General features: G+C 42.4%; 1 protein-coding gene across 3 annotated transcripts in view; it reads left to right on the top strand.

The window, feature by feature from the left end:
* Positions 1–217: 217 nt before the first annotated feature.
* The window catches only part of ARID3B (AT-rich interaction domain 3B), a 49,152-nt gene continuing 22,071 nt past the window's right edge, over positions 218–27,298 (top strand). For all 3 annotated transcript variants that reach the window (XR_016509756.1, XM_090270019.1, XM_090270018.1), the window contains exons 1-2: positions 218–319; positions 2,793–3,391. Coding sequence is in view for 2 of the 3 variants with exons in the window: in XM_090270019.1 (XP_090126145.1) it covers positions 2,870–3,391 (522 nt within the window). In the remaining variant the exon portion in view is untranslated. The remainder of the gene's footprint in view (positions 320–2,792; positions 3,392–27,298) is intronic.

The raw sequence follows: 27,298 nt of genomic DNA, 5'->3' as shown, positions 1-27,298 counted from the left end.
CCACTGGCGGAAGCTTCCGCCAGTTTCGACCCGCTTCCGCTCACGAATTAATTTGGCGGAGCCGTCCCTAGAAGTCACTTCCGTCTGATCCCGCCCCTTGATCCCTTTTTGGCAGCTTCCGGCTTCTAGCCGCGCCCCATCCTCAGCGGTCCCGCCCCCTCCCCACCCAGGGCTGACGGGCGGGCCCCGCGGCGCCGCTTCCGGTGCGGGCCCCGCCCCGGCTGTGGCCCCCGGCTGCCGACTAGTTGGAGGAGCGGTGGCGCCGAAGCTTGAGCGGCTCCCTCTAGCACCGCCCGCAGACCTGGAGCCCTCCGCACAGGTAAGCGGCGGGAGCGGGGGCTGTAGCAGGTGGAGGGAACTGAGGGGCAGGTGTGTAGGGACAGATTTGAAGGCGCTGGCGGCCGGAGACCTGGGGCCGCGGAGGAAAAGTCAGAGCGCTAGAAGGAGACCGGAGACGCTCTGCGCCCATTAGGGTGATTGTAGATAAAGGGATGTGCCGAGTAAGGCTCTCCCTGCCCAACCTCTCGGGAACTGAGAAGGCGAGATAGGTGGAGTTGGGGCAATCAGAGGAAAGCCAGCGGATTGGCTGGGAGGGTTTGGTAGAGGTAAAAGTGATCAGGCTGGATTGGGGGGTATAAAAAAGGGGGGGTGGGGAGTAACCAGGGACGGAGGTATGGGGCTTGAAGTAGGCGGGGGCTAGAGAGATCCCGTAGCGAAGGTAGAGGGAATGATGATTGAGACCTGGTTCAAAGGTGCGGACAGTCCGTTGCTCTGGACTTGGTGGTTCGGGAACTTAAGGGGAAATGGGGGAGGGGGTCGTATAAAGGGATGAAGTGGCTTCGATTTCTGAGACAAGTTTTCTAAATGTAGGCAGGTGGTATTGTCGTTCGGATCAACTGGCTTGCTTAGGGACGGGGGAAGACGGGCTTTTGGGGGTAGGGTGTGTGTATTGAGTTGTAGAACTGAGTCATTTTAGTCTTATTAAAGAGGCTGTGAGACACATCCTCCTTTGCTGGGGACAGCAGAGATGGTGCCGCAAGAAGCAGTTCAATGATTGGCGGGACTTGGTTGAAAAATATCCTGCTCCTCCTGATTGACTGTAATGATTATAAGGAAAATTAAAATGGCCAACGAATTATTTGCTTTATTCTTTCATTTTCTTTGATGTAAATTGTTTTTATTTTAAACAAACACTTGCTAACTGGATTTAATGTGGGTGTAAATCTTTTCCTGCTTCGTTACACTATAAAAAGGGCTAAAGCAGAATGAAAGTGGTACAGGCATAACTCACACTTTCTGAAGAGCAGAACAAGGAATTAAAGGTAGTAGGAGGCAAATTGGAATTACAGTCTCTCAGAATAAAAAGGCAAAAGCAGTGCTTTTAAGATAAACAGAAAATTAGAACATTTTTCCTTTTTTTTGCCTAGCTTTAAAATGAGACCTTTCCCCCTAATCCATTAAAACATTTATATAATCAAAGCAGTTTTTATTGCTAGGGATGTGATTACTTCCCCATGAATTTTTAAAGATGCTAAAGATATTTTGTTTTTTAAACCTTTCCACCCAATCCTAAAACAACGGAACAATGCAAATATCAAGTCCCAACCTGTGCAGTGCATTCTCTTTTCATGTGATGATAGCATTGTACGCCATATTGCAAGCCCTGTTCACTTGAAATTTGCCCAGGCATAGTAGTAATCCTCATTCAGTTATGAAGCTTTGCTGAGGCAACATAACTGGAGGATGCTTGTTGGGGGTAGGTATTGGAGGGGAGGAAGGGAAGGGGGAGTGAGAGGAGGAGAGCGTGTGAAAGGGGTGTGTATTTGGAGACTGATTGGTAAGAATGCTGATAAACCAGCCCCTGGAATATTTTTGGCCTGAAAGACTTTTCTTTTTGTTATTGTCATAGAATATAGTAGAAATGAATCAAAGAAAGGGGATGTGAAGAGTTTACTTGGCTGTGTATAAAAAAAGCATTAACTTACTGTTTAGATAATATTGATATCTGTTTCAAGTTAATTAACTTTAAAATCTCCAGAGGCATTCTCCCCTGTTTGTTTTTGAGTGACGATTGCAATTTGAAACTCTTGCCTCCTTGCTGGAAGTGGGGGGGGCATACATTCTTTCATGTTGTTGAAATTGGATTCTTTTTAGGCTATAATGTCCTGTTCACATGGCCCAGTCCACTTGAAAAGCAGACTGGCAATTTGATCTGGGAAATTTGAAAAGTTTAGACCCAAGAGCAGTTTGCTAAATTCTTCTTGTCTATGAAAGAAATCATTCTCTCTGCCTGATAATTCTGTGTCTGGTGTGGATGATAATTTCTCTGATGGGCCTTAGAACATAAGCAATATTTTCTGTGTTGTAAGCAATCTCTTCTTTTTCTTTATTATTGCGGTTTTCATATTCACAGCCTTTGTACAGTGTGAACCCAGTTGCCTTTCCAGTAATTAACAGATTAATGTTTGCTATGTTGAGGGAGAGAGATCAGAACACATGTTTATATTCTACATGCCTCCTGGATTTACTTCATTTTATACCCACAGTAGTCCATCACTACTGAGATTCATCCCATAGTCCCCTCTTAAATCCTGTTCCTCTTCACACGCTTCCCTACCTACCCACTCCTGAAACTCCCACCACTCACTCATCTTAAAATTCAGGTTTAAGAGCGTAAGTTTAGTGTTCAGAACTCATACCGTTTACTGGAGAAAAGAAAGCCTTCTTAAACCTGTTTTACATAGTGTTTTTTTCCTTTTTTCTTTCTTTATGGTTTCTATTAATCACTTAAGGTTTAGACCCAGTGTGCCTGCTGGGCTGTGCCCAGGTTCAGAGCCATGCCACTTGGTGGGTGAAGCTTGAGGCTGTGATGGAACCACTGCAGCAGCAGCCACCGCAGCAGCCACCAGACCTAGCTCCTCTGGAGATGGATGCCAGAGAGAAGCAGGGACAGCAGATGAGAGAAGCCCAGTTCTTGTATGCCCAGAAGCTGGTCACACAGACTCTCCTTTCTGCCACACCTGGGCGGCCTTCTGGCAGCTCTTCCCTGGGTCCCTTAGCCAGAGTTCCTCCAGCCACAGCAGTGACTCGAGTTCTTGAACAGAACAGCGCAAACTCAGAGCCCGAGGAAGAGGAGGGAGGCTTGGAAGATGATGATGGTGATGATGACATTGCAGAGGTGGCTGAGAAAGATGCCGAGCCTGCTTCAAAATATTCTCAAGGGCAGAAAGTGGCTTGCCAGGACCCCAGAGCGGTACCCATATCTGGTCTCCTTCCAGCACCGGGGGTCCCACCACATGGGCAGCGAGCTCAAGAAGACCATACCAAAGATACTACCAAGGCCCCATCTTCAGTCTCCACTGGCTGGACTCAGGATGAACAGCTTAAACAGGTCAGTCTTTCTCATGTAGGGGCCATTCGTTCTTCCTAAAAATTAGCCGGAGAGGAGTACTGAGCTGTCAGGACCAGGGTCTGTGCCAGTCTGTGCCTTCTCACCCTACTCCAGTGACCAGCAGTTTAAGCATGAATAGACTTTGAATTTTTTCATATTTGTTTCCTTTATTAAGGCAAAGAAATGTGTAAAAGTTACTGCTCATGTAGATTGTTCCAAGTTTGAAGTGTAAGAATGTCAGTATAATCTCTTTACTTTTAAGGATGTGGTTGCAGCAATGCTAAGAGGGATATCTAAAAATGAGATGTGTGACTAATTATAGGTTTTCTAGTAGTAATGTAAAATAACATTTTTTTTTTTTTACTTTAAAAAATCCTCACTCTAGATAGGATATATTTATTGATTTGAGAGAGAGAGAGATAGGGAGAGAAAGAGAAAGAAACATTGACGTGAGAGGGAAACATTGATCGGTTGCCTTATGTCTGCGCCCTGACTAGGGATCAAACCCGCAACCTTTTGGTGTATGGTATGATGCTCCAACCAACTGAGCCACAACTGAACAGTCTTGCTTAAGAGAGTTTCTTAGCTCCGGGCTAACCCAGGATTATGCTTTTTAAGGACAGTTTTGTTGTTTTGCCCCTAAACGTAGTTGACAAGAAGCACTTGCATTGTGTGTATTTTCTAAGACTTTTTAGACATGATTTTATTTCACAGGAAAGGGTAGACCACAAAATTGACATTTTAGCCAAGGCAGACTTAAGTGATTTTAAACATAGTGAGCATTAGAGTCATCTAGGGAGCTTTAAAAATAAATACATTGAAGGGTCCTAATGAATTATCTCAGGGGGTGGAGCCTAAGGAATCTGTTCTCAACCAAGCCTTTGGCTTCCAACTCCTCTTTTTCTGACCTGCCTGCAGTTTTTCCTCACCCAAAGAATGGGAGTAATGATAAGTTGTTCCAGGTTAAGTGACTCTTAGGTGCCTGGGCAGGGAGCCCTTGATAAACCTAATAATTTCTCCATACTCCCCATAAACACATACTCTTCATGTGTCCACTGATGCTGTTCAGACATCAGTTATGAAAAGGTGTGAATTTTCACGGGGCAACCTAAGTCACCTATGAAAACTTCTTTGGAATCTGAAAAATCAGCATCTGAGTTTACAATAGCAATGTTGTCAGGAAATTTCCAGAGCCACAAATCCAATCTCTTCCATTTATTACCTTGTGATCTTTGAGTAGTGCTCTTCACCTCTCTGAGCCTGTGTCTTCTATCTGTGAGACAAAAATCTCACAGGTTTGTGTGAGTATGTGTGCACGCACGTGCGTGCGTGAAATAAAAGAGAATTTTTATTGTAATCACCAGTTGCCAAGTGACGATCACACACCCTTATGAAAAATTTACAGAAGTTATCAGACTTTGTGCCTAGCAGAGAGATATTTAAAGACCTTGTGAATGTACTTGCCAACAGAACAACAACAAAAAACTTGAGAAGGGGAGCCCAAGGCGTTTTATGGCTCCATATAGTTTCATTCTCCTTTTGGCATATCATTTCTCTTATCTGATCCAATGCTGAACTCAGTGGTAAAGAAGTGCTACATTGTGAAAGGGTGACTGAATACAAGAAGAGAAAACTGGTGCAAAGTGTACCAGGGAACAAATGAATTAGCGCATCCTGCGAGGTCTCACTCTTGAAGGATGGTACCTTCTTTGTTAATTGAAAAGAAATATAAAATGGGGGAGATAGCAGGAAAAAAATTAATAAAATAAAAGGCTTTTCTTTCTTCTCTTCCCTGACATTACAGCACACTGTAATGTTTCATAGTCTTGCATTTTCATATATTACTCTGATACTGTCTAGGGATTTTAGAAGGGACTGTGGAGAGACTATCGGTAATTGAAAGTTCTTTCAGGAGAAGTTGTATCAGAGCTGCCGGGGGAATAGGAGGATGTTGTGAGGATTAACTGAGCTAGCATGTGGTAGGTTGTAGTGCTCCAGGCACTCTTTAATACAAACAGTGCCACCCCTGCTGATTCTGCACAGACCTGCTCTGAGGCAGAGAACATGCTGAGACACACAGAGGTTTTTCCTCAGATTGCCAGGGCGGTAGTGGCAGAGATAGGACAAGCATCAGAAGAGCCCAGCTTCCACGACAGCAGCAGCCTGGCGGCCAGCCCAGACCTGCCTCCCGGCTGACTGCTCTAGTTTAGTAAGACATCTGTGAGTTGCCGGCAACCCCCGCACTGCTGGGTGGTTGGCAGGGCTCCATGCTGGCCGCTGAGTCAGCTCATAGTGGGATCCCGCCCTGACAGCACTGGGAAAGTTCAGGCCCTAGGCGGTTGGGCTGCCCCTGGCTTGGCATCTGGCCAGCCTTTGCGTGTGTGCGGTCGTTCCTAGAAAGTGCAGCCGCGTGCGAAGAACAAGTGGAGCTCCAGAGCCTGTCTGTCTTCAGGAAGTGCAGCAGGTGTTGAGGTCAGGCCATTAGAGCTTTGAAAAAAGAGACTCTTTAGAACTGGCATGTGCATGCACGCTTGTGTGCATGATGGCAGACACCTAAGCACGGCAGCAGCCCCGTGACTACACAGTTCAGGGGGATTGGCTATAGGCTTCTCAAATTCTGAGTTCATTTTAAGTCTGAGGCATACTCACTAATTATAGACTGCCTGAAAGAGCACTGCCAAAATGTTTTATAAATGCCAACGTAGCTGAGGCCTAATCTTGTCCCCTGAATTTACCTTCCCCTTGGATTTGAAGTTCAAGAATTGGGTTAGGGGGTCATTGGGTAGCAGTGGCTTTAAACCGTATATGTGTATGTACCTCCTTTTCTTCTGAATTTAATTTTACAAAATCATTATGGTATGTGCCCTCCTCCTTTGTCTGATCCAGCTTTTTATTTATTTATTTATTTTTAAATTTTAATTGTTCTATTATAGTTGTCCCATTTTTTCCCTGTTGCTCTCCCCTATCTTTTTTTCCTTTTTTAATTTTTAAAGTATATTTATTTGATTATGCTGTTACAGTAAATCCAATTTCCCCCCCTTTGCTCCCCGCTGCCCAGTACCCCCTTCCCTCCAGCAATCCTACCCTTCCCTTATTTCATGTCCATGGGTTGTGCATATAAGTTCTTTGACTTCACCTTGTCCTATATTATTCTTAACTTCCCCCTGTCTATTTTGTACCAACCAATCATGCTTCTTAGTCCTTGCACCATTTCCCTATTTCTCCCCTTTACCCCTCCCAGTTGATAACCCTAAAAATGATCCCCACACCTATGATTCTGTTCCTGTTCTGGTTGTTTGCTTAGTTTTTTTCTTTGTTTTTATTTTTTAGATTCAGTTGTTGATAGTTATGAGTTTGTTGTCATTTTAATGTTCATAGTGTTGATCCTCTTTTTCTTAAATAAGCCCCTTTAACATTTCATATAATAAGAACTTGGTGATGATGAACTCCTTTAGCTTTACCTTGTCTGGGGAGCACTTTATCTGCCCTTCCATTCTAAATGATAGCTTTGCTGGATAGAGGAGTCTTGGTTGTAGGTCCTTACTTTTAATCACATTGAATACTTCTTGTCAGTCCCTTCTTGCCTGCAAAGTTTCTTTTGAGAAATCAGCTGATAGTCTTATAGGCAACCCTTTATAGGTAACTCTCTGCTTTTCTTTTGCTGCTTTTAATATTCTCTTTATCTTGAACCTTTGGCATTTAAATTATGATGTGTCTTGGTGTGGTCCTCTTTGGGTCTCGCTTCTTTGGGACTCTCTGTGCTTCTTGGGCTTCTATGTCTGTTTCCTTTGCCAGATCTGGGAAGTTTTCCTTCATTGTTTTTTCACATAAGCTTTCGATTTCTTCCTCTTCCTCTTCTCCTTTTGGCACCCCTATAATTGAGATGTTGGCATGTTTAAAGTTGTCCCAGAGATTCCTAAGCCTCTCATTTTTTTCAATTCTTATTTCCTCATTTTGTACAGGTTGACTTTTTTTCTTCCTTATATTCCAAGTCATTGATTTGAACCCCGGTTTGCTTCTCTTCACCATTGGTTTTGTGTGGATTTTCCTTCGTTTCATTTAACATAGCCTTCACTTCTTCCCTTATGCGTTTCCCATACTTAAACATATCTAGCAAGTCTGCGAGCATCATTATCACAAGTGTTTTGAAGTCTGCATCTGTTAGGTTGGCTGTTTCCTCATCACTTAGTTCTCCCACTGGAACCTTGATCCATTCCCTCTTTTGGGCCATACTTCTCTGTCTCCTCAACTTGATAGGCTTCTGTGTTTGTTTGCCTCTATCTGTTAGGTAGAGCTGTCACACCTGTTACATTGTAAGTGGAGGAGCATTAGGTTCACCACATTGTGGCGCTATGTGTGGGGGAGGGGTCTGAGAGGGAACAATGGTGCTTGCTCAGCACTTGCCTCTTTTCCAGGACTTCTTCCACTTCCATATGGGCCTGAAGCCTCTCTAGCTGTTGCCCTGGTCATTGTTCCTAGAGTGGGTGGGTCTGTGGACGTTCTAAGACCATGGGGGTCCTTTAAACAAGCGGACTCTGCTGAGAGACCAGCAGTTTCTGCCTCAGCCCCAACGCCCACTGGTTTGCGTAGTTAGAAGCAATGAGACTTTATTATCCCCAACGCTGGAACCGTGAGCTGTGGGGTCTGGTCTGGTGCTGGGAGTGCTCCCCAGGTGTCCCTCTCAACTTTTTAAATGTTTGACTGCGCTTTCTACCGGCCTGCCGCTGCTGCCGCCGACACACCCCGGCTCCGCCTCTGCTACCTGTCTGGATGAGTATTTCTTTATATCTTTGTTTGCTGGACAAACAATCCATGCAGCTTGATTTTCTGGAACTTCTGGTTGTCTCTAGTATCAAGGTAGTTATGTTCCTTATTACTTGTGGAGGGAGATGCAGCATGTCTGTCTAGGCCTCCATCTCGGCCGGAAGTTAGTTTTTTTGTTTTTGTTTTTTAATATTTTAAAAAATTTGTTTGTTTATTTTATTTTTAGAGAGAGGGGAAAGGAGAAAGAGAGGGAGAGAAACATCACTGTGTGGTTGCCTCTCACTCGCGCTCTCAACTGGGGACCTGACGTGCAACTTAGTAATGTGCCCTGACTGGGAATCGAACCAGCGACACTTGGCTCGCAGGCCGACGCTCAATCCATCCTCTGAGCCACAGCAGCTAGGGGAGTTTTTAAAATTTTTATTCCATCGATTTGAGAGCGAGAAGGGGTGGGGGGTGACAAAAAACATGTTTGTTGTTTTACTTATTTATGCATTCACTCGTTGGTTCTTGTCTGTGCCCTGACCAGGGATCAAATCTACAACCTTGGTGTATCAGGATGATGCTCTTAACTGAACTACCCGGCCAGGGCTGATCCTGCTGTTAAAGCAGTAAACAATGTGCTTGGAAATTTAAAAACATTTTTCAAGTTGTGTTTTGGAAGAAGGGCTAAAAGAAATAATTGGGAGAGCCTATAGCAACCATTAGGAACCGTGAGACGTTTTTAAAAATTCTAAGTCTTTTGTTTCTTAAGCAATTACTTAGTAGAGAACAGAAATAAAGGATGTCATGCTTCAGCAAAAATTACAAAGACTGACACAAAATGTTCTTATTGTTAATGTGCTGCAGTATTCATTTTATTGTTTTTACACAACAAACTTTTAGAGAGGCTTCTTTGGCCAGGCCTGTATCCATGGACCTTGTAAGGCAAGCTTCTCCCTCAAGGAGCTCATCATGGTCTAGCAGAGGCAGTGTGGGAATCTCAAGAGGGACTGGGTCTTGGATTGCAACAGTTTCACTGTCTTGAGTCAGCTGAAGCCAAACTGCCCGGTCTAAGCTGTGCTGCAGATACTTTAACACAAGGTTTTGCTTCAGACATTCACACTCAAGGTATATTTGAGTTAATTTTGTCTGTAGCATAGCTAACATAAAACTTGGTAAACCAACAAGAATACTCAAAGGTATTTTGCAAGATTTTGATCGGTAGGGGAGGTGGCACATATCTGCCAACTGAAAAGCAGAAGTTGAGAAGCTTAAGGACACCACAGATTATCCTTTGCTTCTGAAATCGCTTTCTTAGAATATGTGAAGTCAAAATAATTTCATGGATTTGTTTTGAAAAAAACTTTTAGAAAGTAACTGCTTCTCAAGCCTGGATCCTTATAAAGAGTATAGGATTCTCTGACATCAGAGTGATTAGAAGATGATTAATGCCACTGAACCCAGGGTTCTAAAGCCAATCAGATTTCAGTGGGCAGAGTAAATAATTGTAAAACAAGACAACAAAGAGTTGAGTGGCCTTTCTCTCAAGGGAGATCAGTGAGCTGTGTCAACATATAACTGATGAGGGGTGTTGCTGGCCTAGTAGGGGTAGGCCTCTGACCTCCTGAAAAGAAGGCAGTTCAGGCAGTACAGGCTTTGTCTTGAACCCATTAGAGGAGCCAAGTTTCCAGAAGGGCATAGACTGCCTCCCATAGAATAGATAGATGAGCGATGGCTTGATAGGCATGTGGAAGCCAGAGTGTGTGGTTCTGATTTTCCATACTTTGGCAGTCACTTTAGTTACTGAATGTGAGAAAGAAAAAGGATGACTGACTCCTTGGCCTCCAGTGTCTGTTACCCAAGAATTCCTCTTAAGTTGTAAGGTGTGTTCTCATGGGGTCAGCCTGGTTTTCTTGATGCATACTGCATGTCTCTAGGACATTAGATGCTTTTTGTAAAGATTGTGCAAACTATTGCCTGGAAAAAAATAAGGTCAAAGCTTTCCCCACTTTCTTTGTAGGTTTATCTTGCCTGCCCATGGCATCTAGAATCACAGTGGAGTTCATCTAGGTCAGTGGTTTTCATATGGAGGCAATTCCCCACCTCTTCCTGCCTCCCGGGAATGTTTGGCAATGTCAGGAAACAAGTTTGGTTATCCTGACTAGGTGGGGAGGAGAGGAATGTGCCACTGGCAGATGGTGGGTAGAGACCAGGGACAGTACCAAACAGCCTACAGTGCACAGGACTATCTCCCACAACAAAGAATTATCTGGTCCAAAATGTCCCAAAGGATGGTAATCCTCTCCCACCATCCTCAGGGAGCGATTTTAAAGATATTACAAAGGGGATTTTTTCCCCCTTTGATTTATTTTATTATCTCCCTCCCAATTTATAGCAAGCAACTAAAAGCCATCTTCCTAGTTACACAAATTGTAATTCTGTTACAGAACGCACAGGCTGTTTAGTTAGGGGTCCGACTGCCCCCCGCCAGAATTATAACTCAATACCAGAGTTTAGTGAAAAGAAAAAGAATTGTTTATTTAATAGTTATATAGATTTAGATTATTTGCGGATTTTTGCCGTTAAGTCTTATGTTCCTTCAAAAACCCACAAACACATATTTCTGCCTCCCCTACCAAACCAGGCTAGTTTTAGAAAAGTTAGAGAAACCGTTTCCCTACTTCCCAAACACAGTTCAGCTTTACCAGTAGCTGCCAATCATTCGATCCTGATTGGGAAGGTCTTTCTGTGTTGTGGTGCCCGCCAGCTTTTAATTCAGAGCCACGTGAATTCCCAGTCTTTCCTTTCCAAAACCACAAAGGTATTCCCCCTTCTCCAAGCTGCAAGGTGTTCTCAAAGCTGCATGGTGTTCCTTTCCCAAGCCGCATGGCATTCCCCGTTTCTAATCTGCATGGAGAGCACCTTCTCCAAACCGCATGGAGAACCCTTCTTTTCAAAGCAGCATGGTGTGTCTAGTTAACATGTCTGCCGCTTATTTTTAAATCCCTGACTACGTCCCCTGACGCGGTGGGTGCGGTAACCAGTTCTGACCATTCACAGAACCTTGTGCAGGCTCTGTGTGCTCTTTCCATACCATCCCATGGCCCAAGATCCCTCCCATTTTATTGGGGCCTTGGATGCATCAATCCATTTACATAACAAAGACACTAGCCACTAGCCCCAGGCACAAAGGCATCCTGAAAGCTGCTTCCTTTTCCCCATCCCCTAGCTCTGCGGGTTTTTGGACACCCCCGTTCTGTAACAATTTCTCTTTATAGTTGCTAGTACCCAAGCTTGTTGGCCATTTATATGCACCCTCCCAGAGTCATTTCAGATCTTCCTAAAATTTATTCTGCATTGGATTCATTAATTTCACTTTCTCCCCAGAAGCTCAAAATTATCTGGAATCAGCCCTGACTGGTGTGGCTCTGTGGATTAGGTGTTGTTCTGAGAACCAAAAGGTCGCCGGTTCAATTCCCAGTTGGGGCACATGCCTGGGTTTTGGGTCAGGTCCCTGTTTGGGGGCATGGAGGAGGCAATCAATCAATGTAGCTCTCACATATTGAGGTGTCCCTGTCTTCCTCACTTCCTCTCCCTCTAAAAATAAGTAAATAAAATCTTTTTAAAAATTACCTGGAATCAGAGATTTTGATGTACTTTTCATTTAGCTCTAGGCCTTATGTTTAAAACAATAAAGATATTACAAAGGTGGAAGAAGAATATGAATGTGAAAGATCTTTGTAAAGTTTATACTATCACACAAAGGTTAGATTGAATTGTTATTAGCACCTAATACTTTTTGAAGCTACAACTTTTCAGTCTTTACTACCATTGTAGGTAAGATGCTCCATAAATCCTAGGTACTACTCTAAAATTACTCCTTTTTTCTAGAGCTGTGACCAAACTCTAGTATTCTGGAGTTCTCTAAAACATTTCAGGATTATGCGAGCTGAAACCATTGCACTTTTGAAACCGCTGCTTCCATTTTAAAATAGGGGTATGTGCATATTTCTCCTTTAGGTAGAAATAAGCTTTATTTATATTAAATTGGTACAAAGGCAAGATCAGTGAATTAACTTGGGTCCTGATCCTTTTTTACTGAACACTTATCCCTCCACGCATGCCCCAGACCCCATGCCGTCCTAATTTTCAGGGACTTGCTTCATTAGTGAACCTCCATTTCCCTGAATCTTCAGAGTCACTCTCTTCTGAAGCCTTTTCCATATTCACAAATGTTCTATTATCTCACAAATTTAAAAAAAAAGCTTTAATAAATATGCCTGATTTGATGGTTACAAGGAAATGAGAGGTCACTTTAAAAAATATTTTCGTTCCAGCACATCTCCTTCCAGCTTGTTCTGTAGTCCTAACTGTGTACCGTTCCTTCACAAGAAAGCTTCTCAGGTGAATTACTTGCACTCCCTGAGTCCACTTTGTCGCCTCCTACTCACTCCTCAACACCCTTCAGTCTGGATTCTGTGTCTTTTGTGTCCCTGATGTTCCTCTTGGTAAGGCTGCCTAATGACCACCATGTTGCTATGGTTTTAAATATATTCTGCAAGCATTTGATTCTGATACCTATCGTTTGAACCCACGTTTCCATTCTGGGCTCAATGGATATATTTCTTACTTTCTTGATGTTTCCACTTAGATGTTTACTGGCATCTCAAGTTTAACGAATATTAAAGTGAACTCTTGGTTTCCAACTTATTCCCCCACAGTTATTTCCTCCTTTATTTTCCTTCTCTGTGAATGGCATTTCTATTGAGTTGGTCATTCATATCAGAAACTTTAGAGTTAACTTTCTAAGATTTTATTTGTTTATTTTTACAGAGAAGGAAAGGAAGGGAGAGAGGAAAACATGTGCGGTTGCTTTTGCAAGCCCCCAAATGGGGACCTGGCCTGCAGCCCAGGCATGTGCCCTGACGGGGATCAAACCAGGAACCCTTTTGTTCACAGGCCGACGCTCAATCTACTGAGCCACACCAGCCAAGGCAGAGCTGATTATCTTTCATACCTCCTATTCTGTCACTCTGTCTGGTGATGTCCAGTCCAGATAAGGGAAAGCCAAAGGGGTTTGTCACCACAAAACTGGTATTACGTGAAATGTTAAAGGGTCTTCTTTAAGAAGAAGAAAAATATATTAAAAATATGAACAATAGAAGGCATTAAATACATATCAATCAACAATTGGATCTAAAATAAAAAAGCAAAATAAAAAACAAGCAGTCCTGGCTGGTGTGGCTCAGTGGATTGAGCACCAATCTTTGAACCTCTAGGTCGCTGTTTCGATTCCTGGTCAGGGCACCTGTCTGGGTTGCGGGCCAGGGCTCTGGTTGGGGGTGTGTGAGAGGGAACCAACTGATCAATGTTTCTCACACATCAGTGTTTTTCTCTGTTGCTCCCTCCCACTCTAAAAAATAAATTTAAAAAATATTTTAAAAAATAAAATATTAAAAAACAAACAAGCAGAACAGAAACAAACTCAGATACAGAGAACATTTTGACAGTTGCCTATGGGAAGGATGTTGGGAGTGACAGATGAAAAAGGTGAAGGGATTAAGAAGTACGAATTGGTTGTTAGAGAATAGTCATGGGATGTAAAGTGCAGCATAAGGAACGTAGTCATTAATGTTCTAACAACTCTGTATGGTTTCAGGTGGGTACAAGATTTACTGAAATGATCACTTAGTAAGTTATGTAATGTCTAATCACTGGGGTGTGCACCTGAAAATACTATAATATTGTATGTCGACTGTAATTGAAAATAAAAAATGATTTAAATTAAAAAAAAATAAAAACACTTCCTCAGGGGCACTGTCTTGACCTTCAGTGTAGATCAGGTTGTATGCTGTCATTGAACATTATAGTTTTATATTTGTGTGGTTTGTTTCATATCTGATTTTAATACTAGATGGTAAGCTCTATGAGGATAGGGACCATACCTGTTTTATCATTATCATTGTATTCTAGCACCCAGCAGAGTGATGGTAGTAACAGACGCTGAGTATTGTATTTATTTTTTTCTACTTGCTTTTAATTTCCCTTGTTTTTTATGTGAATAGCACCATTAGAAAAAAAAAAAGGCTTACTTTTCTAGAGCATTTTTAGGTTCATAGCAAAATTGAGCAGAGATAGTGATTTCCCACCAAAGTGATAATTTGTTTCAATTGATGAACCTATACTGACATCATTATCACTCAAAGTCCATCATTTACATTAGGGTTCACTGTTGATATTGTACATTCTTTGCCTTTGGAAAAGAGTACTCATATATTTTGTTTGTTTTGAACAAAAGTAAAAATGCTACATATTATTCTGTAACTAGCTTTTCTAATTCAGTGTTATGGCAATTCTATGTGTTCATTAAGATCTCTATTAATGTTTTATAATCAGTTATCTCAATTACATAATTATGATGGATGCTCATGAAAACTTAATATATGTATACTTTAAAAAACATTATAGTGTCTTCTTGCCTACTTCCTTCCATCCCACCACCCCTCCTTCCTTCCCACAGGAGGCCACAGTTAGGCATGAATCAGCTTCTAGGGCTGTTCTGTATTTTTACCTATATAAGTGTGTAATCACAGTACACGTGTGTGTGTTTAGCATACATACAGGCTATCTTTGTAGTAGTTGCTGTGTAACTGTGCCTTTGTGTTTCTATATCTGTGGTAGGATAGATTATTCTAAAGGTTGAATTTGCTACATCATCATATTCCTACCTTTTTGTATGTTTGCCTTTTGTATTCTGTGACTGACCTGCTTTTGTAGCCTTTGCCCATTTTTCTTCCTTTTTTTATTGTAAAAAACATGAGGTATACCCTCTTTAACAGATTTTTAAGTGCTCAGTACACATTGTTAACTATAAGCACAATGTTGTACAGCAGCTCTAGAATTTTTTGATTTTGCCTGACTGAAACTTAAACCTATTGAACAGTAACTCCTCATATCCTCATCCTAGCATTCTGTTCTTCTCTCCGCTTCAGTAAGTTGGACTACTCTAGGTACCAGATATAAGTGGAATCATGTATTTTCTCTACAACTGGCTTTAGTTCACTTTATTAACATTTATTTAAGTGTCTGTTTAAAATATTTTTTAAACTTATTTTTAGAGAGGGGGAAGGGAGGTAGAGAAACATCAGTGAGCGGTTGCCTCTCGCATGCCCCTAAGTGGGGACCTGGCCTGCAACCCAGGCATGGCTCTTGACTGGGAATCAAAGTAGCGACTCTTTGGTACGCAGGCCAGCGCTCAATCCTCTGAGCCGCACCAGCCAGGGCTATGTCCACTTTTAATCATTTTTAATACCAATACCATAATCCAACTATACAGTGTGAACAATAGCTTTGTAATGATTTTTGGTTGTATTATTATTTTTTTAATATTGATATGTCTATAGTAAGCATAATGTATATACAATCCTTAAGTTCTGAAAAGGAATGGATTAATAAACATATTCAATTTTATGTATTTTTTTGTTTTTTTAAGTATATTTTATTGATTATGCTGTTACAGTTGTCCCAATTATTTTTCCTTTGCACCCCTCTCTGCCCATTATTGCCCTTCCCTCCAGCAGTCCCACCCCCCTTAGTTCATGTCCATGGGTCATGCATATAAATTCTTTGGCTTCACCCTTTCCTATACTATTCTTAACATCCCCCTGTCTATTTTGTACCTACCAATTTGTACTTAGTCCCTGTACCATTTCCCCATTTCTCCCCGTCCCCCTTCCCAGCTGATAACCCTCCAAATGATCCCCATACCTATGATTCTGTACCTATTCTGGTTTGCTTAGTTGGATTTTGTTTTTGTTGTTTAGATTCAGTTGTTGATAATTGTGAGTTTGTTGTCATTTTAGTGTTCATAATTTTGATCTTTTTCTTAAATAAGTCCCTTAACATTTCATAGAATAATGGCTTGGTGATGATGAACTCCTTTAACTTTACCTTGTCTGGGAAGCACTTTACCTACCCTTTCATTCTGAATGATAGCTTTGCTGGATAGAGTGGTCTTGGTTGTAGGTCTTTGAATACTTCTTCCCAATCCCTTCTTGCCTGCAAAGTTTCTTTTGAGAAATCAGCTGATTGTCTTATAGGAATCCCTTTGTAGGTAACTCTCTTCTTTTAAAAAAAATTATTTATTTATTTATTTATTTATTTATTTATTTATTTTTAGAGAGAGGGGAAAGGAGAAAGAGAGGGAGAGAAACATCACTATGGGGTTACCTCTCACTTGCGCCCCCATCTGGGGACCTTACATGCAGCCTAGTCATGTATCCTGACTGGGAATTGAACCAACAACACTTGGCTCAAAGGCCGACGCTCAATCCACTGAGCCACAGCAGCCAGGGCGCTCTCTTCTTTTCTCTTGCTGCTGTCTTTATCTTTAATTATGATGTGCCTTGGTGTGGTCCTCTTTGGGTCTAGCTTGTTTGGGACTCTCTATGCTTCCTGGACTTGTATGTCTATTTCCTTCATCAAATTTGGGAAGTTTTCATTCATTATTTTTTCACATAAGCTTTCGATTTCTTGCTCTTCCTCTTCCCTTTCTGGCACCCCTATGATTTGGATGTTGACGTGTATAAAGTTGTCCCAGAGGTTCCTAGGCCTCTCCTTGTTTTTTTTTTCATTTCTTGTTTCTACATTCTGTACTGGTTGACTGTTTATTTCTTCCTTTGTTCCAAACTGTTGATTTGAATCCTGGCTTCCTTCCCTTTACCACTGGTTTCATGTGGAGTTTCCTTCCTTTCACTTAGTATAGCCTTCACTTCTTCCCTTATGAGTTTGCCATACTCAATCGTCTGTAAAGTCTGTGAGCATCATTATCATCAGTGTTTTGAACTCTGCATATATTAGGTTGTCTATCTCCTCATCACTTAGTTCTCCCACTGGAACTGATCTGTTCCCTTTTTTGGGTCACACTTCTCTGTGTCCTCAACTTGGCAGCCTCCTGTGTTTGCCTCTGTGTCTTAGGTAGAGCTGTGGCACTGTTACATTATAAGGGGCAGAGCCTTAGGATTCGTCAGTGCGGGTTAACTGTTTCACTGCTTTGTGGCACTGGTTGTGGGGGAGGGGTCAGAGAGGGTACAGTGCCACTTGCTCCGCACTCATCCCTTTTCCAGTCACTTCATCCACTTCCCATATGCAACTGGCACCCCTCTAGTTGTTGTCCTGGTGATGGTTCCCAGAATGGGTGGACTTGCATATGTTCTAGGATTGTGGGGGCCCTCTAAACAGACTTTCCTGAGAGACGGGCAATTTATTCTGCCTTCCCAACCCCCACTGATTTTCACAACCAGAAGCAGTGAGGCTTTATTTTTCCGGAGCTGGAACCATGAGCTACAGGGCCTAGCCTGGGGCTGGGTTTGCTCCCCAGGTGTCCCTTCTGGCTTTTGTCTGCCACAGGTGAATGCAGATAGCTTGTTTTGACCACAGCAGCTGCCTTGTCTCTGCCTTGCCTCTGCCTTGGTTCTCCACACCACACCACACCCTCTCCACCCCAGCTCCCCCGCCCCCCAACTCATCTGGATGAGTATTTCTTTAAATCTTTGGCTACCGGGCTTACATACAGTTCAATTATCTGGCAGTTCTTGTTTTTTTTGTTTTGAGGTAGTTGCTACTCTTATGATTGTGCGAGGAGGTGAAGCATGTCTACTTAAGCCTGCATCTTGATCAGAAGAAGCTCTGGGCTTCCTTTTTTAGTGCACACTCCTCTTATCATCTTGAACCTTGAAATTAAACTTTTTAATAAATGGTTTATGTTTCATTTTAATTCCCTTTTATGGATTTGTAGTTTATTGAAGCCCATCTTTTAATCATGTGATGTCTCCCTTCTGCCCCCAAAATCATCACTTAGCCTGCCTGTGGTGATTCTCCTAAGTTTATTCCTGTGGTTTGTTCTTCAGGTCCTGCCATTCATTTGAGCTCTTCTACCTAATCTGCCAGGCCCTGTGCTGGGTACACCAGCCTCATAGAGGAGTAAGTCGCCAGTCCTATAAAAGAGAAACTCATAGCCCGGGAGAAGTGGCAGGCAGCGCAGGGGCAGCTGGAATCAGAGTTGCAATGAGTACACCGTAGTACCAACCCCCAAATGGGGATGTGGCATTGGGAGAAATTGGGGAGGAGCTCTCAGAGTTATAAGTGGCACGGAATTTTAAACACAAATTATAACTGTATTCTGCCTGAAGAAACCTGCTGTGTACAATTCCAAACCTGAAAACGAAAGAGGGATGTTTTTCTTTATAAAATAATTCATTGTAGCATATTTTAAAAATCTGTTCTTCCTATACATTTAAAAGATGTAGTTTGAGGAAAAGGAGAAGTCTTATGAAACTTTCCTGATGCGTTGACTTTGGGCAAGGTTCCTTAACTCTTCAGGTCTCAGTTTCCCCTCTGTGAGATGCGGTGTCTCCTCTGGCCCTCTGGCTCTGACTTAATGAGTCTTTGGTGTGAATGTATGTCAGCAACCATTGCGAAGTTCAAGTGGTAGGTAGGTCACAGGGTAGAATGAGCAGTGCTGCCAACTCAAATTCTGCACAGAAAGGGAACTGGGACAGTCCTCTGTGGCTTTCACTCTAAGACTTGGACTTCACTGGGCCAGTTCATTCACTCTGGCATAGAGTTGTCCTCATCACCAACACTGCATTTTAGTTTCTCTTCCTCCTTTTATAGGAACACCCCATTTCTGGGCAGTCTTCTTGATTATTGCATGGAATGATCGTATGCCTAGATGGAAAGGTAGGATTGCACCCCCTCTCTCCGTGCCAGCCCATCCTTCTTCGTTCTATTGCTTAATTGGAAAAGGCCTCCTGGAAAAGGCCCGTAGCTCGTTTTCCAAGCCACTGAGTTTGAATTGATCTTTGTTGTTAGTAAGAAGTGGGGAGGCACTTTACAGTTCCTGCTAAAGTTACCTGACAGGAAGGTGTGCATCTGATAATTATAACTCTGGTGCCTCCAAGGCCTGAGCCATTTAGCTAAAAGCGGTAATCCTGATCTTATCAGGAGGGTTTTTGTAGTCCAACAGTTTTGCTTTTAACAGTATCTGTTTTACTTCTGGGACTCCCTCTCCATTTAGGGTTCTCTATAATCTTGCCTATTGTCCCCTAAGGGAAAAGCTGATTTTCTTTTCTTCCTACCAAGATCCGGGAGTTAGACTTTAGTATTACAACATCATCAACAGCCAGCAGTGGAACACTCACAGGTGTGGCACAGGTAATGCCTGGAGAGCCGTGGGTCTAGCCAAAGGGAAGGTAGTTTGTGCCTTACTTATTTAAAATATTACTACTACTACTACTACTAACATCAGAATAGCCCAAATACTTCAGTTACATTTGATATTCCAAAATGATTACTTGGTATCTGTGAGCTTGGGATCCACCCCTTTGAAGTCTAGTGATTTTGCTAGCGACTACTTTAAGGTTCAGGTCCTAGGAATTTGCCAAGATCCTTGACCTTGGAGTTCAGAATTTATTAGATAATAGAGCTTAGGCAGAAATGAAAAACATTACTGTTCTTGTTTTCAGAGAACATTATAAAAGTAGTCAGTGTGTCTTGATGTTCAAATGACAGGACAGTTTCTTCAGGGTTTCAGAATATGGAGAGTCCAAATAGAGAGCTGGTTGGTTAGCCTCTTTACTTTAAACCTGAGGAAAGGGTTAACTCTTGCCCTGAGGAAGAATGAGGAATGGGAACTAAAATTGCTTTGGACATCTGAACTGTGCTTTAATAAGATATTCCAGGTGGCCAAGGAATAATCCTAAAATAGCCTAGATACTTAATTGCTTTTCAGATCTGGCTCTGCTCTCTCTGGGGAGGTACAGCTCTAAAGAATGCAGTGCTGGCTCCTAAGATCTTAGAGGCGTGGTCTGGTTGGCCTTTTTTCCCCATAAATCCCAGTAAAAAAGAAAGGCCCAAGGCAGCCTTCTTGGGTCAGGAGACCCTGGTTAAATTTCTCCTCTTGGACGGCTGGCAGTAGGCCTTTGGCTTTGGTTGCTGCCAGCTGTCATAACCTGGCTTCCTTAGGGCTGTGGGATTGGTCTTGTTACCCCTTGTCCCTAGGCACACATCCAGAGACAGCGGTTTATTTTTATTAGTGCCCAAAAGCTTTCTTCTTGCTCAATCCCCCTCCCTGCTTTGTGTATCTCCATTTCCATCAGAAAATACCTTTCTCATGTTCAGATTCAGATTCATCCTTCTCTTTCTCTTTCATGCCCTCCTTCCAGATCCGCTAGATTCTCTGATTTGGCTACATCTTACTTAACCCATTGTTGACCAGTCATGAAAAAACTCCTATTTTGAAGCCCAAATGTTGTTGAACAATGACAAGTTAACTTGTATTTGCCCTTGCATTAGCTTATACAATTCTTAAAACTGAGAGTAATATAGGATTTTGTAAAAGTTTTCTTAGTTGTGTTTATTATAAAAAAATTATTCTAGATATACCAGGTTTTATCACAATTTTAGTATTGCAAAAATTTCAAATATGGCACATTGTGACAATGAAGAATTTTTAAATGAATTACATGCAGACACATTTTTTGATTGTCCGAGTGACTTTGAAATATATAGCAGTGATGTGGAAGATGATAGTCTGTTGGAAGATAGTTATGAATCTGATATTAGACAACCAAAACTGCAAAAAAGAAATATGATAGAATCTGATAGTGAAAGTGATTTTGAAGAAGAGTGGACAGAAAATGACATTACACCAACCATGGGGGAATTATACAAATATTTCTGGCGTAACTGTTGAATTTAGTGATCCATGAAGTATCATTGAAGTGACAGATTTACTTTTTGATTAAGATTTTTTTTATTTAATTGCTTCTCAAACCAATTTGTACCACCGCCAAGTGGAAAAACTTTATAAAATATCTGCTAAAACGTTACCATGGACGGAAGTTTCCACTAGTCATATGAAGAAGTTTCTCAGTTTATTGATATTGATGGGACAAAAAAAAAAAAAAAAAATCACATCGGAGAGATTACTGGTCAATGGACCCTTTGCTTGAAGTGCCCATATTTCCTAAAACTATGACCAGAATGAGGTTCGAGCAAATACTTACTTTTTTTCATCTTAGTGATAATTCACAAACTACATCTAATGAAGACGGACCTTACTAATAAATTAGGCCTCTTTTGGATTACTTTATTCCAAAATTTCAGTCTTTGTATTGATCTAAACAGGATTTATCCCTAGATGAAGCAATGATATCATATAGAGGGCGTATCGTCTTCAGAACATATAATCCAGCAAAGATAAAAAAATTTGGAATTTTGGTGAGAATCCTTTGTGAAAGTGAGACTGGCTATAATTGCAATTTTGAAATCTATTCGAGTGAAGGCAAAAGCTACAAGAAACTATATTGTCCGTCTTAGAGCAGTATCTTTATTCTTGGCATCATGTTTACTGGGATAATTACTATAACAGCATGTTTACTGCTTAAATATTGGAAAAGAAAACTGTTTGTGTACCATTGCACATACATAGGTGAATGCTCTACATTTAAAATACAAAAAAAAGTTATTAAAAGTTATATAGAAGATATGTACAGTTTCATCTCAACATTATGTATAAATAAAAGTATATTTAAGTTTATTTAGATTGTTTCATTTTCATATTCAATTAGGATAAAAGAGCCAGTGATATATGATAGCTTTTGTATAAAATTGCTGGTCAACAATGTGTTAAGAGAGTCACCTCTCCCTGGTTCTGCCCCCACCCTCAATTGCCCACCCAGATTCTCAGTGTGGGACTGCTGACAGCCAACCAGCCTCAGGTCCGCCCCAGTGCTGGCTTTCCCTCTCAAATCTTCAATATTGTGTACAAAAGTAATATATTGACATTGTAACTTATTACTAAGGGGCACTAAAAATATTTTTAAATGAAGAGTCATATTGCTGTGTTACTTGAAAGACTAAATATTGTGAAGATGTCAGTTTGCTAAAATTATTCTATAATTTCAATACAATCCAAATTTTCTTTGTTGTGGGGGAGAGCAAGTGATGGGTCTTGACAGATGATTCAAAAGTTAATCTAGAAAAAAAATAAACAATTGTGTTTTAATTGTCTCTCTCCATTAAACTGTCAGATCTATGGGGTCAGAGGCTCTTGTGTTCTTTTTCCCTCAGAACCTTTCATAGTATCCAGTATATCCTGGGGTATCAAATGTTTATACATGAATCAGTGTAATGAAAAGTGAAAATTCTTCATAGTCTCAGTCTGTTAGGTGTCTACATACATTTGTATGTGTATATTTATATTTTTTCCAACAAAAATGGGTTATTACAATCATCTGAAATTTTGATTTAATCATTTGTTTTGCCATTCAGAAAATATTCACTGCCTCCCAGCTGTTCACAGTTCAGAGTTTACATTTCTTCCTGGTATTCAAGGCATCTCACAGCCTCTTTTCACCTTAACTATTCAGACTTGGATCCTCCTTGCCAAAACATACTTTGTTTATTCTTTGCTCCATGCTCATTTAAACTGTAAATCCCTCCCTCTACCCTTTCTTCCAGGCCAGCTTTGTCTCCACCTCTGATCCCCAGACCCCCGCCCCCACCTCCTGGGTACTTTGTGTTTTGGTGCTTGTTGCCTTGTGTGTGCTGCTTGTTTTTCCAACTGTGGGAATCGCTTTTTTTTTTTTTTTTCTTTCTCCTTTCCTCCTCAGTAGCTTCTACAATGCTGTATCTGGGATGGTTTCTTGGGAAAACAGTGTTGAATGAATATGTTATAGGATATCAGCTTCTCAGGATAGAAAAAGCCCCTAGAGGCCCTCTTGTCCAGCCCTAGCTCATGTTGGATTCCACACCATGACATCCCAGACAGGTGGTCATCTAGGGACAGGAAGCTGCCCACCTCCTAAGAAGGCCCACTCCATCACCGGGCAGTTCTGGTTGTTAGAAAAGTTCTTTGACCAGAAAAGTTCTTCGACCTGGAATCTTCTTCCTGGTAACTTTGGCCCAGTGACTCTAGTTCTGCCTTCTGCGGCTTTAGAGAAAAAACAAAAACACCCACCTGCTTCCTCTCCCACAAGGCAGCCTTTAGAATTTCAAAGACAGTGAATCCATTCTTCCCTGTCTTTTCCATCTTCCAGGGTTGAGGTGTCATAGAAGCACTATTTTAACTTCGGTAGCAGTCAGCTTAAACTCTGATTCATTATTTTTGAAGGCCTTTTATGTGCATATCACAGTGCTAGGTACCATGTTCTTATGGTCCCCTTACAGGTTTACCATTTCTCGCTTTGTTTCTGTCTCCCCTCTCCCTCAGTCCCATTCCCTGGGGGAAGATGGGGGCCCAGTCTACCCAGGATGTTCTGTTTTAGAGGTTAACAGTTCTTACTTCAGTACCCCAGGGAAGTCTCCTGTGCAGGTGTTGTGGTAGGACTGGTTTTTTTAAACCCATGAGATCAATGAAGGAATAAAAGACTCCCATTGATAGGAGCCATCCAGGGCAATGACTGGACATTATAAGCATTCTATGGACAGAGGAGTTGGTGGTCCTTTTCCTCCCTCTCTTCCTTCCTGGTGTTTTAACCCAGAACACTTCTGTCCTTTCAAGCCACCAGCAGCATGGTGTAACAGAAAGCCAGAAAGACCTGAGTTTAGATGCTCTGAGAACTTGGGCAAGTTACCTGAGCCCTTTGAGCGACTATTTTCACCAGAGCCCTTACCCACCCACTTCTTCCTCATGGGTGTGCCCTGCCCAACAGCACACCCAAACTTCTCCAAACCTCTCCTACCTCTACGTCTCTCAAGGGCATATCCTCCCTCTCTCCCTCTTCTCCAAAGCTCCAAGGGCCCTTCTTTTGTTGTAACTTGTTTCCTGAGTTAATTTCTTCTACGGCATACTTTTTCTACCCCTGTGACTTTCTCAGTAAATTTAGATAGATAGATAGATAGATAGATAGATAGATCCACCCACCTCTACATTGTAGAATTAAGTAAGAAAGTACTTTGTTAAGTTTCTGGCCCAATTCTTGCTACACAGAAGATGCATAAACACTAGCTTTGTGCTCCCTTTTCTCCTTCCCACAACCTTCTTTCACTACCACTTTTGAGGGATGTGAAAGCAAAATGCTCTGTGGCTTCCTGGGGAAAACGAGCTGAATGTGGATACAGTAGCTAAAACTTGACTTAGGTATTTGGGAACAAACTATCATTTACCCTTGAGCTCCTAGTGGGATCAAAGTAGGTAACAGATTTCTCAGGGAGGGAGGCCTAGAGGCCGGAAGTAACGGTGACCCGCTGTGGCCGCTGCCACTGCCCTCCTGCGCACACGCCCTGGGCTGCTTTTACCTCTGCCTGCCGTCGGCGGCTGACAGCGGCTGTTCCCTGGCCATTAGACTTGGAAGCAGTGACTCTTCAACTAAAAGGCTTTTCTTGGGGACTCCTCTTGATCCCTAAACTGTTGAGCTGGCTCTTTGGGGTTGTTTTCCCCATACTTGCCCCTACTGCTCCCTGCTTTCCCTGACTCTAGGTTCTCAGCACACTTAGCATCCAAGAAAAAATCATTTCTGGGCTGATTAACTTTCCAGCAGTCACACCCCCACCCTGTTGATAGGCCAGGAAACTTGCTGCCCACACACTTGAATAGCATAGTGAAGCCTTGTTTTGCAGCAGTTGGCAGTTAAGAACCGAGAAAAGAACTGCTGAAGCCTGCAATCCTCCCAATGAAAGGAGGAGGGAGAGCAGAACTGTAGGGCCTGGGTCCCCATGGGGGAGCCTGTCACTGTCTTTCAGCACAGGTGTCAGTGCTTGCTGTCTGCCGGGCAGGGGGCTTCCCTGACAGGATGTTTACAGACTGGGGACAGAGGCAGGGGCACCAATAACAAGAACCCAAGCGCCACAGCCCAGAGGAGAAAGGTGTTAATTCTGCCTGGTGAGCAGAGGTAGAGGCTTTGTGGAGGAAACCGCGTTCCAGCTGGACTAGGAAGAGTGGGCAGGGTTCAGGAATTACTCTTACCTCAGCCAGAAAGTCCTATGAAGCGGGGTTGAAGTTTAACTGCCCCAATGCAGAGAGTAATGGAAAGAGTGTGGACATTTCATCATCAGCCCCAACTGAATATTTTAAATTAGGTAAGGGACCATTCCTGCTTTGGAACTGGATAACAGGGAACACCTCTCTCCTGGGCAACTGTTTTCCCTGTGTTTCTTCTTTTTTTAAAGGTTTTAAAAAATTTATTTTTAGAAAGAAGGGAAGGGAGGGAGAAAGACAGGGAGAAAAACATCAACATTTGGTTGGTTCTTGCACGCCCCCAACTGGGGACCTGGCCCGCAACCCAGACATGTGCCCTGACTGGAAATTGAGCTGATGACCCTTTGGTTCGCAGGCCAGGACTCAATCCACTGAGCCACGCTAGCCAGGGCCTCTGTGTTTCTTTAAATAGTAACTGACCTTCCTATCTGTGGAATGGGTCAAACCATGGGATTGCTCAAATAATTTAGTGTCTTATTTCTCTCCTGTTTTGAGAAATCTCCTTGTCTTCTCTGGTCATTGAGGTAGGGGCTTTTCATCACTAACAAGATTTTTAGGCTGGATCAAGTGAAGGAGTCATGCCTATACCCTCAGCCCCCATCCTACAAGGCATTCTCTGTTCCTGGAGCTGAGAGCTGTTGCACTTGGGTCTTTTATTGTCACTCATAGACACACAGTGGTTACACTGGCCTGTCTGCTTTTATGCTCCTCTCCTGGTGTGGTAAGCCCTGTCTGAGATTGTACGTTGTGGATTGCGTCCTCTCTACCTGAGTGTTATATGGTTTCCGAGTGAGCATTCAGAGTGCTGGAAGTTATTATAATTATCAAAAAACTGTTTTCATCTCTTCTGGTGATAGAGAAACTGTTTTCATCTCTCTCGGTGATAGAGAATCTGTGAAGAACCAGCTTCAGATCACCAGCTAGAGTTGGGAATTCAGTGGCCACAGTAAACAGCTGACATAACAGAAGTGGCAGTGATCCCCCATTAAATAAATGTCTTTCAGCCGGCAGGCTCCTGGGATAATTGACTTTCCAGCAGGAATTACTGGCTTAAACTAAATCACTGGGCATTAGGGAAGCCTACTGTATCCTTTGAAAGGGGGACTGTGACTGTCTGGTTTTGCTGACCTGACAGGCATAATTCATCTTGATATTCATTGTCCTAGTTGCCACCAGATGACACCAGATTTCTGTTGACTGTAATTACAAGGTGTGGTTGCGTTTTGGCTCCACCCACTTGGTTATTGGCCTCTGGTGCTGTAGGCAGGTTTCTGTGCCTGCCTGGGGAGATGAGTGCGCAGTCAGATAGCATTTACTGAGCACTTCCTCAGTCATGTTTCCTCCATCAACAGGGAAACAATCTGGTGTAGCCTGTTTCATTTCAGCTGACAGGATGTCACTTCTTGGTTATGCTTACCTCCCTGTGTGTGAGATTGCTCCTGTCAGAAAGTGGGTCTACACCTCAAAGCCCACTTGCAGTAAGGGAAGCAAAGGTGGCCTACACATATAACTGATAAGAACTCCTGCTTTCAGGCCAGCTTTATTAAAGGGAGAGGAGGGAGAAAATGGAATTAGACCAGGCTTCCATTTTATTGTCACGGTTCACAACAAGATCCTTATGTAGTCCAAAGAATGTCTTCCCAAGAAACTTCTGCTCCCTGTTCCAAAATGCCCCTCTTCAACCTCACACACCCCAGCCAGCTGGGCGGCCTGTGCCTGTGTGTGCAGGTGTGTGTGAATGTGTTCAGTCCCATCCACTGGGTCGGGGGTGAACAGCAGACTTCTAATGTGACGTTTTATACACCCCACTAGCAGAGGGTGTTTTTTACTCTGCTGTGTGGTATATAGGTTTATATTTTGAAGAGGCATTCAGTTGCCTCAGGTAGCCTTTTAACAATGATTGTAGTTCCTCAAGTATTCACTGGGGCCTAGTAAGTGCCAGGCATTGTGCTATGTGCTGGGGTTACAAAGATGAATAAGATACCTTTGCTGTCAAGGAGTTTACAATACATATAATTCCAAAATAATATATTAAATTCTAAGCTCAAAATGTGCAGAGATTGCTTCTAGTATACTTAGCCCATCCAGGAGTGAAGAAGAGGCTGCCCGTGAAAAATGATGCCTGATTGGAGGAATAAGAGCTATCCAACTAAATCATGCTAGGAAGCACATTCCAAGAA

This window comes from Furipterus horrens, unplaced genomic scaffold (assembly GCF_987537825.1).
Source record: "Furipterus horrens unplaced genomic scaffold, mFurHor1.1.pri manual_scaffold_3, whole genome shotgun sequence".
NCBI classification, from domain to species: domain Eukaryota; kingdom Metazoa; phylum Chordata; class Mammalia; order Chiroptera; family Furipteridae; genus Furipterus; species Furipterus horrens.
The sequence above is the reverse complement of the archived record's forward strand: the minus strand, read 5'-3'. Positions and strand labels throughout refer to the sequence as shown.